Here is a 17,844-nt window from a genome sequence, read left to right as displayed (position 1 = left end):
CTGAAGCTGTTTGTTTCTTATTTTTATTACTCCCTCCGTCCCAGAATAGGAGGCCTATTTAGTTATGACACGGGTTTTAAGAAATGTAAAGAAAAGTGGGTTAAGTAAGTTAGTGGAATATGGGTCCCACTTATATAGTAGTATTAGTTTTATAACAAAATTTGAGTGGAATAAGTTGGTAGAATGTGGGGTCTACTTACTGAAAGTGAAATAGGACTCTTATTATGGGACGGAGGGAGTATCATTTTTCGACATCGTTATGACTCACAACATGACCCTTATATCATGCTTCTGAAAAAAGTTTCTTATCATGCTAAATTTGTGTAAGTTGTTGTGGAATGGTTCAAAGATTTTGGACAGTTCATCTGCTATGTTTGTTGGTGTTTATGAGCCTACCAAGAAAAAGCTTATTAGGACCTTTCCAGTGAACCTCAGTGCTGTTGCCATCTGGTAAGCTGCACCATATTAGTGTATTAGTACTACTTGTTATACATTTGCATAGCTTATAGATATGTGATTACATGTAAGTTTCCTTTGTCTAACGTTAAACCCAAAACATATGTTTGAAAATATTTTAATGCTGTCACTTCTTTTTTATTGACTGCTAGAAATGGACCACTCACCCTTTAAAAGGCCTCATAAGGGGGAGGGTTATCCACACTTATATAGAAAAGTTAGGATCATCATCAAGCCGATGTGGACAATGATTTGGAGAATTTAACAGGTGCCCTTGCAAACATGACCAGTTTTTACATTCATTATTGCACCGGTAAATGTTTAACATAAATTTCCCATAGTATAGTCAAAGCATGAGATTTGCCTACATGGAATCACTGGACAAACAATACTGCTTAGCTTGGAACAAGTTAGCATTGTTACTCGATGCGTCAACGGAGCAAATCTCACTCCACATCGTGATAAAATCATATTATTATTGTTGAATTGTTTTCTTCATATGTTGAGTTTTTAAATTCAGAACCTAACTCTAATTAGAGTAATGTTAGACTACTACACTTCTCTTCACACACCATCAAAATTGCAAATTGGGTAAATAGCCAAAAAAATACACTAATTTTTGGTCAATTCAAAACCTACTTTTGGTCAATTTAGATTTTTGGCGAAATTAATCCTAGGTAGCGATCGGGTACTGCCAGTTCCACCAAGACTTATGATATTGTAAAAAAATGGAGTACATAAATTTTGCATGTGGTAAAAAAATACACTAACTTTGTATGATTTTGTTTGTAGCACCTTAAAAATGTACTTTTACTTTTGATTATCAAATTTTAAGTTTTTTTATAGGACTTCATATACAAAAACTGATTGTTGTAAGCGTGTCAATGATTCAGTTTTATTAGACGTTGCTTTGAATTTGTATCTTATTTCCCAGTTTTCCAATTTATAATCTAAACACCAGTAGCTATGAATATGTGATTAAAGTACATGAATAATGAATTTTATATTATTTATTTGCCATTAAAATGTGATAGAAGTACACATTGTAGATGTCCAAAAAACAAGAAAAAAAATTATCAAGGATTTTATATTTGAGGTGCTTTATCATTTAAAAGTAATTGTATGTGTTTATAACATTTCTAGTTCGTATACTTTTTTACCACATTTCTTTAAACAATGTATTTTTAAGGTGTTACAAAACAAACCCATTTATAGGGGGTATTTTTTGAGCACTTTTAAATTTTGTTTACTTTTTTACAATATTATAAGTTTGGTCTATAAACTATGTGGAACCGGTAAACATCCCGATCGCCATGTATAATTAATATTTCCAAAAAAATTAATCATGCTGAAAACCCTAGATTGACCAAAAATTGATGTATTTTTGAAACATTTACCCTTGACAAATATAATAGAAAAGCCAAACAACAATACTCCGATTAAGGCCAAAACTACAGTCTTTAATTTAATACTATCTCGAAAAAACTTTTATTTGTTGTGCGTATAATTTCGACATTTGGAACACTTTAAATTTTTAAGTCCAATCCATTTTTTCCGATGACAAGTAAAATGAAGTGGACCATCTATTATCATGTCGTTCATATTGAAGTTGTGGCCTACCTATATCTTTAAAATTTCATAGTAGTTTTTATTTTTACAAATCAAGAGACAGAAATCTAATGGATTTTCTTGTGTCAAATACTATATTTTTTTATTTTTATTTTCAACATTTAATGATGTATGTTAGAGCACTCCCAATGCTCTCCCTAAAAACTCCCTTATTTCTCCCTAACTCCTGCCACATCCGCCACATCAGCAACAAAATTTATACCCAGTTTTTAGCCAACTGCTCCAATGGTTTCTTTCTTATTTCTCCCTTATTTTTCCCTAACTCAACATTTCATTTTTACATCATCATTTTTAATATTGTTTAATTTTCCCTACAAATGTGTTTAATAAATAGATTTATAATGAACAATTCATCGTTGTATTAATCATTGGAAAATATAATACAACGAGAAAAAAAAAACTACAAATAAAACACCATAAAAAACAAAGATTTAAAAAACTAAGAGGGAGGAGCGTCCGGCGGGAGGCCCATCGGGATCTTCATATTTTGGATGGTCGACCAGAGGGACTGCTTCTCTTCTGGGGTTCCGCCGCCGGTGAAGTACAGCGTGTACAGCTGCGTCAGACTGGCGACATTGGCAGAGAGCGTGGCTTGTTGTATGAACTGGGATTCCGACTGGGCATCCGACGATGCGCCCTTCCCCTTCCGCCTCCCCTTCGCCTTCTTCGCTCCCACAGGGCGCTCGTGCGGACCATCCCCAGTCAAGTCGATGGGGGTCGCGCTTCCCTCACTCTCCGCACCGCTAAGTCGAAAAATCGCCGAGTGTATCGCCGGACCATTGGGAGTGCTCTTAACTACAAAATTAAACTACTCACAAATAACATTGATAACGAGGCAGAAAAATTAATATCAACATCAGCAGCCACTACAATGTGAAATCAAACTTCCATCAAGTTTAATAGTAATAGATTAAATTATGATGTGTGCCAAAAACAAACATGTGTACTAATTGATTTCTACGAAATCCGAAATGAATCAACTCTAATCATTCATATATTATGCAGTGAAATATCAAAATTGGCAACCGAGGAAGTTTCATAGCAGATCATCTTACCATTGGCCATTTGAACCGATTTAAAACGATCCACCTTCTCGTCTAGTATCTCAGGATGCGCTTCCCAGAAGCCTGTCTCGATTATGTTGCAATGTCCTACAACGACTACCCTGCGCGACTTGCCAGTAGCACCTTCTTCGTTGTCCACCATCTTCGTCTCCTACATGAACACAGGCTCCAAGTTAGCCTTGATGCTACAGATAATTAGAGATCAAATGAAGTTTCTGAAGCAGAGAGAGTCTTCACTTTGTCCCAGAAAATGGACGATCCCAGGCAGAACATAGGTGGCAATGTGTCGTAATAGTTGAGAATTCCAGTAAGTCTATCAAGAATTTCATTTTTCTCCGGAGTTTGAGTCCCCTGCAAATTAGAAATAAGAAAAAAGAGGGTATGAACCAATCTCTAAACTAAGAAATGGTTCATAGAGAAGAATAGAATGGACATGGTCGAAACCTCAAACAACATTGAATAATCCATGGGATCATCATCAATCATCAATCACAAGGTCGTTTTAAACTATATAGTGATTAAATAATCCAAAGGACTGACTACCTTCAAATCATTTTGTGCTTCGCTCTTGCTCTTTCCGGATTTCACGAGCAACCAGAAGCAAGTATTGTAATGATTGTTGATGTGACCTGCAAATAAGGAGTAATGATTATACTGTAGATCTTTTTTCTTTTTGGTATACATCGACAAAATTATGATTCTTTATACATGTATTAGTAATGGAGCTTCCATTTAATTACTGAAGTCATAGCAGAAATAGGATTGAGGGATTGATAAACTAAGCTTACAATCAACTTGTCTCCATGCTAGATAATCCTTAATGATCTCATTGGATGGGTAGCAAACAGCACGACCATCAAAATATGGTAGGCGTTTCATCTCTTTTTGCGGGAAAAACTCATTCCATCTCATCGTGTACGTTGAAGAAAAGAAAGATACAATAGAAGAAACTATCTCACTGCACCAGAAGTGAAGGTATTTTAAACTACGGAGAGGATAAATCTGAACAGATGCAACAAGATCGTAATAGAATAGAAACCTGGCACATCTTTGATATAGCTGAGAGTCCTTCTTCAAAACAAAGCTGAGAAAGTACCAAATAACTTGTCAAACACATACACACATTGTTAAAAACCAATGATGAGGAAAATGATGAATGACCTGTACTCATCACTAACACCGTAAGCAAAAATGACATCCCTAAACTCTTCCAGTACAGCAACAGCACATGCATTCATCAGATTGAGAGCTTGTGCATCATTAGGCTTCTCGAATTCATGAATTTCGGAAAACCTACAATAATCCCAACAAAGTAGAGCCACTGAGTGCTATTTACCGACCCAATTTGGAGCTCCACTTGAAGTAAGTAGTTACCTGTGGAAATGACAGCCATCAATGCGAACAACGATCCAGGTGGACAACATCAATCTGCTCTCGTATTGGAAAGATTTGACATACTCAGGTCTAGTTTTGTTCAAATCTTCACAAAATTGGTCCAGCTCTTCTTTCGAGAGACAAGATTTTTCCTTCCAAAATCTTTTTGATGCAATATTTTCTGAGTGAACTCTTAAGACTTTCCTCCTAGTTCTTTTGACAGGGGAGCCATCATCTTTGTACTTCACAATATCTTCAACCTAGTCACAACAAAGAGAAAGTTTTAACCAGTGTAAGTTGTATTAATCACGCATCTTCTAGTTAAGCACAAAATTCAAGCCATTCTTGCTCATTTGAAAATTCAAGCCATTCACGCATCTTCAGTTCAGCATAGATCTATGGAAACGAGGAAGGGGGAGATAAGAAAATGAATTAGTAACTACCTCTGTCTTGAGAGTGCATGTACCTTGGCGAAACATCTCCGGAATATCTTTCTTGTAGTTGATGTTAAAACACTGGTAAAGCAATTCATTTTTATCTTGTTTAAGAGACCCCTGAAATCGCATTTCTACTTCAATGTACTATTTTCAACAGATATATTCACAATACAAACAAAATAGAAAAATAGCAAAAATTCAAACAATCTCAAGTTCACCCTCAATGTGGCTTGTGCTTCCTCTTTACTCTTTCCACTTTTAATCAGCTGCCAAAGACAAGTATTATACTGATTATTTGTGTGACCTGCCAAAAGGATAATAAATTTCAATTTTCGTAAATAGCAAGACCCGAGCATCGTATATAGTTCAATGACAGCACTACAACGTAAACAGATGCCATTTTCCTGACAAGAACTAGAAATTTATCACGTAGATTTGCACCAATGTAAAAAGCAAAATTAACTTACATTCATTTTGTCTCCATAACAGACATGCTTGAAGAACCTCCATAGATGCACAGCAAATAACTCGAGCCCGAAATGAAGGGGCACATTTCAAATCTTTCTGAGGGAGAATAGCCCTCCACTTAGTAACATAAGTGGATGAAAAGAAAGACACAATAAGAGAGAGTATCTTGCTGCAAAGTATACTTTTAGTCAGCTTGGCAATCGAAGACATGAAATTATACAGACTTTTTTGTAATAACACAACAAACATGGAATATTTAGAGATAATGATCCCATTTTTTAGAAGTAAAAATTCTTTTGAATTCACCTGCCACGCCGCTGGTAGAACTTGGTTTCCTTTTTGAATATGAAACTGCAAACAACCATATAAAAGTATCATCATGGACCAAACAATGGAAAGAGATTTTTTGTAAGATATGTTGTTACTCACCTGTACTCATCACTGAAACCATACGAGAATATAACATCTGGAAACTGCTCCAAAACAGCATTGGCACACTCATTCATTAACTCTAATGCTTTCTTATCATTCGGCTTCTCAAACTCATGCATTTCAGAAAACCTACATGATATTGATATGACTTATATTATCTTAAAGAACTGTGAACACTTTATGCTTCAAATTCAAAACTAACCTGCAGAAATCACGGGCATGAACACGGACAATGATGGTGTTGGGCAGCATGATTTCATCATCCACCTCAAATGACTTCACATATTCGTACTTGCTATTTGCCATTTCGTTAAATTGCACACTTTAATCTTGCAGTTACTCCGAAATTCCGACTAATAGCTGGATCAGATATACAAGGCCGAAATTATGATCGGAAGAGATTACAATTGTGTATGTAGTTTTCACTGAACTTAAATTACTTTTTGAATTTCAGAAAATTACAATTAAATTCATTTTGTTTGTGTAGTTTCGAATTGAGAAAGGAGATGTGTACCTGATTTGTGGAAAACTTGTCGTCTGCAGAAATTTTTAGAGGAAAAAGATAGAGAAGCAGAATGAGGGGGAGAAACCGAAATGGGGAAGAACAGCGCTTTAGTTTAGGTTTTACTAAGGTTTAGGGGTTTGGTATTGTTATATATCTAACTTATAACTTAAACTTAATTGTTAATTATAATTAAATAATAGTCATTACATATTTAAATTAAGGGCTTAGATCATCAATCCCTAAATATAAATACGATCAACGAAAAACGTCAATAAGGCAATATGATTAATTCCAAAAAATATCAATAGGAATATTAATGTCAATTAACATATATCAAATTAAAGATAATTTCATATGGATTCCAACGATATCCTACATGCATATGTTCCGACGTCAAAATTTGAAAAAAAAAATTGAAAATTTTTAATTTTTTCGTATAGCAGAAATGTCAACATACTGTATAAAATATGTCAATATAATACATGTAGAATGTCAATATAAATTATGGGTTAACATTCTTAAAGCATTGTGTTGATATTTTCGAAACACTATATTGACATTTTCATCCAAAACCCTAATTTGGAGTTTTTTTTTATCTTTTTTTATTTTATTAATAAAAATGAAAATTACACATGAGAAATTGTAGATCACAAGTTTTCTAAAATCCTATGACCTTAAATTAGTTATAGTTAGCAATTAAATGATAAGTTAGCAATTCATCACTCCTTGAATTAGTTATAGTTAGCAACTAAATGATAAGTTAGCAATTCATCACTCCATTAGGGGGTTTATAAAAATATCCAAAGTTAAATTATCTTAATTAATGTAATTAATAGTTTATTCTACACGTTTGAAACTTTGGTAGAGTATAGCAAATATTTATTTTATTTTTTATGCTAACTTTCATAATAATTAGGTTACTTTTAAAATTAGAGAAAAATGCATGTTGTAGTCTCCATCTGCTCTAGTCTCTAGCTTGCATCTCCATTACTCTACTCTCTCAATTCTCAAGTCTCCATTGCATATTTCTCAAGTGTTTCAGCCATTTTAATCTTTCTCTCTATGTTTAGTTCATGAAGCATGTCTTCATGTCTAACTTTTTTATAAATAGGACTCTTCTCATTTGCCTAATTTACAGTCCAACAAAAGTTGCAATAGGAGGTATACAAAATTTGCAGTGTTTGTTTCATGCATTAATCTTGTTTCTTCTTTCCCATGCGAAATTTGTATTGTTTGTTTTGTTCATTAATCGGTTCTTCTCGATGTTGGTTAGGCATGGCCGAGCATCAAGGTTAAAAAATGATTGTCTCTACATTTTAAGTTCTTAAACTTGATAAAATATTATTGTCTCTAAAAAATCATTAATCACATTTTAAGTTCTTCTTCACCTACTATTTTTTTTTTCATTTCATTTTACTCGGCATACTGTATCTAAATTTTTAATATTTTAAGAATTCAAATTTAAAATTACTATATACTATTACTTTTTTAGTTTCAATTTATATAAAAATATAATTCATATATATATAGATAATAAATGAAAAATATAAAAATATTTTTTAAAGTAAATTGTATACTACAGCATATATTTATATAGTATTAGAGTCCTCTTCTAATGCTTATGACACCATAATCCAAAACTAAGACTAAATCTACACCCTTGAATTTTGAAATGAGTAGATGAGATTAAGCTCACAAAGTTCAATAAATAATAGACAAAATTTCAACAGAATGATAATATCGTCATTATATTATCATATGATAATTTTCGTGGGTGTTTTTGAGTACAACTCCCTTTTGGTCCAAAACATATAGTCAAATTACGAATTTGGTCCATTACATTTATTTTCCGATTTTCAGGTCATAACATACGAAATTGTTCTCGGTTTGGTCCTTTTTGGACGGCACCGTTAAAATGCAGAAGTCAAACGTTAATTAGCAAAAGTTTAATTAAATTAAGCTTAAAATTAGATTATTAGTGACTAAATAATTTGCTAATTTTTTTCTTAAAAAAATATACCAATAAATATATATATTTTTAATCGTGTTTTCATCAAATCTGTTCATATGATGTAAAAAACTTATTGGAGCTCACTTAAACATTCCATCAAACAATTGGTGTGCACTACGCTTTAACACAAAATTCAGCACAGCAGCAGCATGAATCTTGCCGGAGACCCGCCAGAAATGCACGTCAAATGCTCCGAACAGAACCACTATCTACCATTTCACACAGCAAAGCTACTTACCCGCCCGGGCATACATCGCAACGGGTGAGTTTTGCACCAACAAATACAAAGATTCGAAAGGCGTAAGGAGTCCATAATGGGTAGATATTCTATCACCCAACCGGGTGATTTGTTAGTTTCAAAATCTACCCGGCTAGCTAGCTCGCAAATGCATCTAATAACAAGTTCGAATCTCGAAGAAGAAGAAGCAAGCTAGCTTACAAATGCATCGAACTCAAAATACAAATTTCAAACAAAAACTAGGATTTTCATCAAATTAATTCAACATACAAAATATCCCTACAACAACTACAAAACATAGAGCATATACAACAACATACATAAATTTCTCAAATTTGGCCTTCTCCTTCGGAGGAAGTGGCGGCTTACGAGAAACCGAGCGGTCGCGTCTAATCTTCGTCCTCCTCTCTAATTCGGGGTCATCGGCGTCAATCGGAGGTCGTCGGCACCCTTGTAAGAATTATGGTTTGACTTTGACTCGTCATTACCAGAATGTAGCTCTGCTTCGACTTCCACGGCGGGGCTAGGGTTCGACTACACCAACCCACCTTCGGGACTAGGGTTAGCTACCGACGGACCAGGGCCCTTCTCGCCTTCATTCTCAGGTGGATCCACTTCATTTTCAGGTGGGTTCGGCGACGGCGACTCCCAACTCATGGTTGGAGAGAGAATACCTTATATTCGCGAGAGAATTGAAGCAATAATTGTAGAAAATAGAAACGAGAGAACGAAAACCCTAACCTCTTTATTTCAAATTTGTTTGCTCAGTGTTCCTAATTAAGGACGTTTTGGTGGATTCTTTGCTACTGTGTGGGGAAGAAAGAACGAGAGAAGAATAGAAGAGAGGTAAAGTGTTAAACTAAATAATTGTTATTTTAAAGAAAATAAATATTTAGTATTTTTTATGAAAACAATTAACTGGTATATTTTTTAAGAAAAAAATTAGCAAATTATTTAGTCTTTAATAATCTAATTTTAAGCTTAATTGAGTCAAACTTTTGCTAATTAACGTTTGACTTCCGCATTTTAACGGTGCCGTCCAAAAAGGACTAAACCGAGAGCAATTTTCGTATGTTATGGACCTGAAAATCGGAAAATAAATGTAATGGACCAAATTCGTAATTTGACTATATGTTTTGGACCAAAAGGGAGTTGTACTCGGGTGTTTTTTTATATCAATTTTCTTGGGTCTTAATTTGTTTGTTAATTAGTTAGCAAATGATCACTCCCCTATAGTATTATATTGTACATAAGTATTCCCTCCGTCCCTTATAATTTGTCATCATTTGATAGGACTAAGTTTGAAGAAATATACTCCCTCCATCCCACATAATTTTACTCACTTTGACCCGGCACGAGTTTTAAGAAATTTAATGGAAAGTGAGTTGAAAAAGTTGGTGGGATGTGGGTCCTACTTTTAAAGTATTAGTTTTATAATAAAATGTGAGTTGGAATGAGTTAGTGGAATATGAGGTCCACTATCAAAAATGGTAAAAGTGAAGTGTGTAAAATTATGTGTGACGGTCCAAAATGGAATACTGGATAAAATTATGTGGGACGGAGGGAGTATAATAATAGAATATGGGTTGAAAGTGTTAGTGGCATGTGGGTTCTACTTTTATATAATAAAATGTGAGTAAAAATGAGTTAATGGAATGTGAGACCACTACTAAAAATAATAAAAGTGAAAGTTGAAATTTTTTTTAGGACGGACGAAAATGGAAGCTAAGGGATAAATTTTCAGAGATTATAGATTTTAAACAGAGAGCTATTTTTGTCCATTTTTAGAACCATAATCCTAAGTTCCTAACAAAGTAAAGCTAGTGAATGTTATTGCCGCCTTACCCAATTTGGTGCTCCAAATGACATCCATCAAAGGTGGACAACATCATATTGGAAAGAATTGATATCAAAGCAACTCCAATTCAGCATAGAAACAAAGAAGAGGGAGAAAAGAAAAGAATTAGCAATGGCCCCTTACTTGAGTAACTCATTTTTATTTTGTTTAAGAGGACCCCTAAATCGCAATTCCACTTCAATCTTCCATTTTCAACATATAAATATACAATACAAACAAATAGAAAAAGCAAAATCCAAACAATCTAAAGTTTACCCTCAACGTGGTGTTGGATATTGTGTCTTTCTCATAATGTCTATAACGTAAGTGAAAAAAAAGAGAGAATATCTCGCTGCAAAGTAGTATATTTTTAGTTAGCAATCAATCATGATCACAAAGCGAATAGAATGAATGATCGTATATCATACTTCACACCTCGTTGCAAACACAATCCTTGTGATCATAAGTCCAACAACAATAACAACGACACGAAGAAGGCGAGTATAAAAGTGGAGGTCACGTCTGTCCCGAGTCTCCACGCCCAATCCGTATCCAACGAGATGGGGAAGAGGCAATCTCCAACCGAAGCATTCCTTGTCACGATCTTCGCAAGTCCGCCAAAATCGCACGATTCCACATCTTGATACATCATTTGAAACAACATGTTGTAAGCGTACGAAACTTTTGTTGAGTTATCCAGTTTACCACAAGGCCCCCCGTATTCGAGCGCTGTGCAATCCCCGTGGGTGCAGGCGTACTCCATGCTGGCCGCGAGCTGGTCGGGGGTCTCGCTGCTGTTGACATAGACACACCATTTCTTTTCCAAGTACTTGACGGTCTTCGCCCCAACGGGCATCCTGTTGCTGCTGCCTCTTCCCGTGAGGTCCGTCGGGAACTTAGGTTGCCCGTCGTACCTGAAAACGCCCCAGTGGCGCTCGAAATCGCCAGGCGCAATGCTCTTCATGTTCTCATCCGTCAGCCCGAAAAGGTAATACTCAATCTCGTCCTTGTAAAGCGGCGTCCCTTTAGTTTTTGAGATCTTCTTAAAGAATCCGTCGTAGAATTTCTTCGCCAAATCCGCCGTGGCGTATTTGTCACCGTCGGTGGGCCATCCGATCTCGCCGACGATGATGGGGACATTTCCACTGTTGGCTCTCCGCAGTGACCACACCAGGGTGTCGAGGTTCGCATCCAGCACGTTGTCGTATGTGATCTGGCCGTCCTGCACGGGCTTCGCACCGCCACTGAAGAAGGCGAATTCAATCGGAAAATCGGGGTTGAGAGATAAGCTGAGGAAAGGGTAAATGTTGACGACGAAAGGAGCGTTGTTGTCACGTAGGAAGTGCACAATCTGCTTCATCGTGGCTCGGATGTCGGGGCGGAAGTCACCGGCCGACGGGCCTTTGGTTCCGGAGTCGTAGACGTCGGCGTTTTGGGGGATTGTCGCCTTGATTTTGTCACCGTGCCCGGCTTCGTTTATCGCCTTTTGGATGTTCCAAAGCGCGGGATAAGTTGTCTGCAAGTTGGACCCGTTGTAGGCTTTCAAAAATGGCTCGTTGCCAACGGCCACGTACCTGCAATTGATTTGATTTCATTTAAATCACAACTTTTGGTTGATTTCTCGTCTATCCCAAAACTTATAAAATTAGCACATTAAATCACGATTTTTGGTTAACTTTTGGATAAATTTTGCATTATTCCATATTATGATGGTCGATTTTAGATGATTATTATTATGTAATGGTGAAGATATAATGACGAAAAGCATAAAATCACAACATATTTCATCCAAATTTTATTTGTATGGACAATTAAAAAATGTACAAAAGTAGTGATATAATTAGCTACCTTTATAAGTTATGAGAATCAGAAATCAACCAAAAGTTATGATTTAAATGATAATTTTCCCGATTATAATCCACCATTCTCATTCTCTTAGCTACTTACTTGATATCAACACCACCCTGATAGAGATGCCTAGTGAGATTGGCCTTCACCCATTCCTGAGCATGCTTATATTTATCAGCTAAAGAGGCTAAATGCAAGTTGGGAATACCAAGCATCACTTCAATTCCTGTCCCAGCAAAATGTTTCACAACCCAAGCATCAGAATCAAACAATTTAACCTTAGTAATATTGTTATCCTTTAGCATTTGTACAATATTTCTAGGGTGTAGGTTTTGGGCCGCCTGATTTCCCCAGTTAACGCCCAGGCCCTCTGCCACACCCATCATATGCCCCACTACCACGACCACGAACACCACCCATGCCCGTTTCATCGTATAAGCTCGATCGATCGAGACAATACAATTGATATCATGTGAGGAGGGAAGCACACAAAATCCTGTATTTTTTTCTATCGATCAAACTCGTTGCGAGCATATAGGCGTGTGATTTATACTAGAATCGACTTGAGATTATTAATAGTTAAATGTCAATGGTAGCTAATTGTTTGGTGAGTGATGAGGAATGGAAATGAATGCTATTCCTAGATTTTAGGAGATGGATCAAAATGAGTGAAAATCGATATTTGTGGTTATCAAATAAATAAAATCATTATTTACTGCCTACATAACTAGTGTAGTAACTCTATAAGCAGCCATAGCAATGCCAAATTAAAAGTTCCAACTTTTATAATCTACTATATTCTTTTTTTTTTAAATGATAAATACCACCTATGACCTATCACTATACTAGTCTACCAGTTTTCCATTGACCAAAATCTCTAAAAATAAACAACTCCAATATAACTGAAAAATTATACTCCCTCCGTTCCACATTTGGAGTCACTTATTATTATGGGTCGAGTTTTAAGAAAGAGTTGAAGTGTACAATAAATGAAGTGAGATGGTGGAGTGTGCAATAAATCAAGTGAAATGGTAGAATGTGTAATAAATCAAGTGAAATGATGGAGTTGGTTGAAGGTGGGTCCCTTTTGACTTTTGATTTTTGTTTTGATTTATTTTAATTTAGATAATGACATTTTTATGTAATTTTGATGAACAATGAGGTAAAATTGTATGACCAAATATGGAAAATTTTAAAAGTGACTCTTAATCTGGGACGGACTTTTATACAAAAGCGATTCTTAATCTGGGACGGATGGAGTAATAGCGAGATCAAAATTCTAACCGAACTTTATACTTTGTACTCCCTTTCTATTAAAATTAAAATATTTTCCTTTTTAGGTTGTCCCATTACAAATATAATGTTTCCTAATGGAAATAACATCTCTCTACTTTTTCATCTTTAGTATTTCTTCCGTCCAACATTTAAAGAACTTTTTTGTCATTTTTGTTTGCCCATGATTTATAGAACCAATTATTTTATTCCACTTTTAGTATGTGGACCTCACATTCCACCAACTTCTTACCCTCACAAAATAACACTACATAAAATTTCGTGTTGAAAAACAAATGCTTCAGTTCTAATTGGACGGAGGAGTACAACAACAACAACAACAACAACAACAATAATAGTAATAATAATAATAATAAATAATAAATATAATACTAATAATGAATCAAATATGTATAGTGATAATAAATTTATAAATGCACAGACTTATTTAAACTGTTATCCCCTTTTCTTCTTCTTCTTCTTCAGTCTCCTCGTCCCATACAGGTGCGCCTCTCTCTCTCTCTTTCTTTCTCTGAATGTATTTGATGGCAGTTATGTCTACTGACAAAATGCTCGTCTTTATCAGCTGAGTAATTTTATGTTTTCGTTTTTTGAATTTTTGTGATGATTGCTTTTTATAAGCATCGAGTTTTAGGTGCTGATGGCTCCGCTAACATTAGCTGTTGATGCAAACAGCTCTTCTGCGTTATCTTCAGGTAATCTGCATCCATCCTTTGCTGAAACTGACTAATCTTCTCAGCACATGTTCGATTTCGGCCAGCATTTGCGAAATCGAACTGATTCTGTGAATTTATTAATATCTGTTTTGTGTTTATCCTTTTGTAATCGGTGTTATTAGTGAACTAGCAAGGTAGGATTGCTCCATGTAGCAATGATTGTAGAGGTGTTTTGTGTCGAAAATGTAGGATTGCCAACAAAGTATTGTCGATAATTTGTTTAATTTTTGCAATTTACTGTTTTAACTTGGCATTCCTCTGGATTCCTAGTTGAATTACTAATTTTGCTTTGCAGAGTTATCTAACAAGAAAATGCAAAACCTTCAGTTGGAGCCTAAAAAGTTCTTTGCATCAGTTAAAGCGCGAGAAGAAAATCCGTTCGACTTTTTGCGACTGCTATTTGGTAGGGTTGGAATCTAATTCTGAACTTCTCGATATGCATCCCAAGTTTCCAATAGAACAGCCAGTTGTGTGAATGTGTAGCTTCTTTTTTTGGAGGGCCTCTCTGCTTTAATTATTGCTACTCGTTGCTTATATTCGTCCATTTTCCTATTCGATGGGATCCTCGGTTCATGGGTAACACATGTGGCATATTAGTATTCATGCCATTCACATCATGGGCATCTTAAACACATTGCATTCAGGTTCTCTCTAAGTTACTGTATTATATTTCTATATACTTTTTGCAGAGGGTGTTATAGCTGGTGGGACAGCTGGTGTTGTAGTTGAAACAGCTTTATATCCTATTGATACAATAAAGACACGATTGCAGGTCATCTCTCATTGGCACTATTTTCATAAACGAAGTATTAGCAGTCATTGTTCCCGTTTGCTAAACCTGCTAGAGTATTGTATACCATTCTGATTTCATAGCTTGCTAAACCTGTTTGTTAATGCATAGTACTAATAAAATTATTTCAGAGCTTGCATGGCAACTGCAGCTGTTTGTTTCTTATTTTTATTATAATCATTTTTCAACATCATTATGACCCACACCATGTCCCTTATGCTAACTAAAATGGGTAGACCAAGTTAATGAGGATTTTCGTTAAATATACTTGGTACATGCTTCTGAAAAAGTTTCTTATATAGTACTACCTTTTATTTGTCTAAGTAGTTTAATTCCTTTTCAGGCTGCACGGGGTGGAGGTCAAATAATTCTCAAAGGGTTATATTCTGGCCTTGCTGGAAATCTTGCTGGAGTGTTACCGTAAGGACTTGTCTAAATGTATTAGTTTAATACTTAGAGAAGGTTAAGTTGTGCAATAGAGGAATAAGTTTGTTGAGTTCACACATCATAATTTATGCTATTTATTAGTAAGCTACATCCACATTCTGGCAAGTATCAAAAACATATATGCTAAATATCTGCAAGTTGTGGAATGATTCAAAGATTTTTTGGACAGTGCATCTGCTGTGTTTGTTGGTGTTTATGAGCCTGCCAAGCAAAAACTTTTGAGGACCTTTCCAGAGAACCTCAGTGCTGTTGCTCATCTGGTAAGGTTCACCATATTTGCGTATTACCTAATATGCATTAGCATAGCTAATAGGTATGTGATTGCCTGTTAGTTTCCTTTGTCAAACATTCAAAAACACTCAACCCAAAACACACTTTACATATCAATATCTTAATCCGGGTCACTTCTTTCTATAGACTGCTGGTGCCATTGGAGGCATGGCTGCTTCTTTCATTCGTGTCCCCACCGAGGTAAATGTTTATCAAAAGAAAAAATCTTATTTTCTATTATTTGTATCCCTTTTCTTTCTTCTTTTAAGAAAGTATTTGTGGACTTTTACTTAATCATCCTGTTTTATTTCCCTTGTATATTTAATGTTATTGCTGTTGTCATGCTTAGTCTTGATGCTTCAGGTTGTTAAGCAGCGAATGCAGACAGGCCAATTTAACTCTGCCCCTAATGCTGTTCGGATGATCATTGCCAAAGAAGGCTTTAAAGGACTCTATGCGGTATGACATTTGATCATGTTTGATATTTTCTGTGAATCAATTCATCCTGTTTGTCTTAAACTATGGGGTATATGTCCCTTTCATTCCATCTCTGTTTCTTCTCTTATGTAATTGCTGGTGTTACATCTTATTGCATTATGATCAGATGAACTGCTGCTTTCTCATCAACTACAAACATCGCTGATGCAAATTAGTTTCTGTGTTACTGCTCTGGTATGATCTTAGCATGGCATTTGAAACTAACTAATTATCTTTGTTATAGGGATATGGATCGTTTCTACTAAGAGATTTGCCATTCGATGCTATTCAGTTCTGTATCTATGAACAACTTCGACTAGGTTATAAGTTAGCGGTAATGATTCCCTCTCTTAAAGCTGTTTAGTTGATACATTTACGCATAGACTTCTTTTCATTATGACTAATGCTGTTTTCACATTTTATATCTCCGACCAGGCTAAGAGAGATCTGAAAGATGCAGAAAATGCTGTAATCGGTGCATTTGCTGGTAAGTTGGCTTCCACGAACTTACCAGCATGAATTTACATGATTTCACTCTTCTGCCGTAGCATTCAAATTCTTAGTCTTGTCATTTCCCTTTGCTTCGGGATTGAGCATGTTAATCATTTACTAATGAACAAGCTATTGAAGAAGGAGAGTACCAAACATAGAATGTATTTGAAAAACGCTAGTTTGCACAAGTTACAGTTCTTCTAGTTAAGAACATGTGACAGCACAGAATCGCAGTGTTCCATTTATCTCGTCGGATTGGCTAAAGAGTGAACCAAAAGAATGAAAAATGAGTGGCAAAATGCAATCAACGAATGCAACATTTCTCAATTAGAGCTCCGGTATGCATGTTTTCATAATCCCCTACTGTCTTCTGTTCATCTCAGGTGCTCTGACGGGAGCCATAACCACTCCCCTGGATGTGATTAAGACTAGGTTGATGGTTCAGGTATAATTATGCGTCCTTTGAATCCGTGTATTTGATGTTTTTCCTGCTCCATTTTAACCTATCTTTGCACACAGGGATCAGCAAACCAGTATAAAGGCATCTTTGACTGTGTACAGACTATCGTACGAGACGAAGGCCCTTCTGCGCTACTCAAGGTATTAGCTTATACGCCCCTTGCTCCCCTCTAGAATAGAAATCAGAAATCCCATGTTTCGACATGCATTTCTTTGCTATGGAAAATTCTTCACGCACACAACATGACCCTGAGCGATTCTGATGTACGTAAAGATGACAAAGAGCTTCATAAACATGTTTTGATTGGTGTTTTGCATAACAGGGAATCGGGCCGAGAGTGATGTGGATAGGCATTGGTGGCTCCATCTTTTTCGGAGTTCTTGAAGGGACAAAGCGATTCCTCGAACAGAAACGACCGGAGAATCAGACACGTTCAAAATTAGAGTAGCTCAAACATTTTATTTATTGTTACAGAATGATTTTTGTTAGGCCTTTTTTTGGAGAAACAACAATAAACAGCTCAGAAACACCACGCGTTGGAAGAGTTGTTCTAAAAATCCACGGCACTATCGATCCCAAGACGCTTTATTACTTTTTCAT

General features: G+C 35.8%; 3 protein-coding genes across 5 annotated transcripts; 1 reads left to right on the top strand and 2 right to left on the bottom strand.

Moving 5' to 3' along the window:
* Positions 1-2,454: 2,454 nt before the first annotated feature.
* Positions 2,455-6,479, bottom strand: LOC125210589 (tRNA(His) guanylyltransferase 1-like). 2 transcript variants are annotated; one of them, XM_048110124.1, is made up of 15 exons: positions 6,375-6,479; positions 6,063-6,220; positions 5,858-5,989; positions 5,735-5,779; positions 5,428-5,597; positions 5,179-5,264; positions 4,967-5,077; positions 4,524-4,783; positions 4,311-4,442; positions 4,189-4,233; positions 3,938-4,107; positions 3,693-3,778; positions 3,387-3,500; positions 3,141-3,300; positions 2,455-2,880 (listed from the first exon to the last, which is right to left on the bottom strand). In XM_048110124.1, the coding sequence occupies exons 2-15, from the start codon at positions 6,164-6,166 to the stop codon at positions 2,525-2,527; spliced, it is 1,971 nt and encodes a 656-aa protein (XP_047966081.1). In that variant the 5' UTR covers positions 6,167-6,220; positions 6,375-6,479; the 3' UTR covers positions 2,455-2,524. The 2 variants fall into 2 exon arrangements, with proteins under 2 accessions (XP_047966081.1, XP_047966082.1); XM_048110125.1 differs by having other exon boundaries at positions 2,754-2,893.
* A 4,254-nt stretch (positions 6,480-10,733) lies between these two features.
* Positions 10,734-12,730, bottom strand: LOC125210468 (glucan endo-1,3-beta-glucosidase 8-like). The gene is made up of 2 exons (XM_048110019.1): positions 12,399-12,730; positions 10,734-12,025 (listed from the first exon to the last, which is right to left on the bottom strand). Exons 1-2 carry the CDS (start codon positions 12,728-12,730, stop codon positions 10,912-10,914), a joined length of 1,446 nt encoding a protein of 481 aa, XP_047965976.1. The 3' UTR covers positions 10,734-10,911.
* A 1,281-nt stretch (positions 12,731-14,011) lies between these two features.
* On the top strand, positions 14,012-17,823 carry LOC125213607 (S-adenosylmethionine carrier 1, chloroplastic/mitochondrial). 2 transcript variants are annotated; one of them, XM_048114251.1, is made up of 13 exons: positions 14,012-14,075; positions 14,214-14,287; positions 14,604-14,711; positions 14,998-15,080; positions 15,442-15,518; positions 15,715-15,805; positions 15,963-16,016; positions 16,179-16,274; positions 16,537-16,626; positions 16,728-16,779; positions 17,168-17,229; positions 17,304-17,384; positions 17,567-17,823. In XM_048114251.1, the coding sequence occupies exons 2-13, from the start codon at positions 14,233-14,235 to the stop codon at positions 17,690-17,692; spliced, it is 975 nt and encodes a 324-aa protein (XP_047970208.1). In that variant the 5' UTR covers positions 14,012-14,075; positions 14,214-14,232; the 3' UTR covers positions 17,693-17,823. The 2 variants fall into 2 exon arrangements, with proteins under 2 accessions (XP_047970208.1, XP_047970207.1); XM_048114250.1 differs by lacking the exon at positions 14,012-14,075 and having other exon boundaries at positions 14,102-14,287.
* Positions 17,824-17,844: the final 21 nt, after the last annotated feature.

The sequence above is a fragment of the Salvia hispanica genome, chromosome 3 (assembly GCF_023119035.1).
Source record: "Salvia hispanica cultivar TCC Black 2014 chromosome 3, UniMelb_Shisp_WGS_1.0, whole genome shotgun sequence".
Classification (NCBI taxonomy): Eukaryota; Viridiplantae; Streptophyta; class Magnoliopsida; order Lamiales; family Lamiaceae; genus Salvia; species Salvia hispanica.
This window is presented reverse-complemented; position numbering and strand designations above follow the sequence as displayed.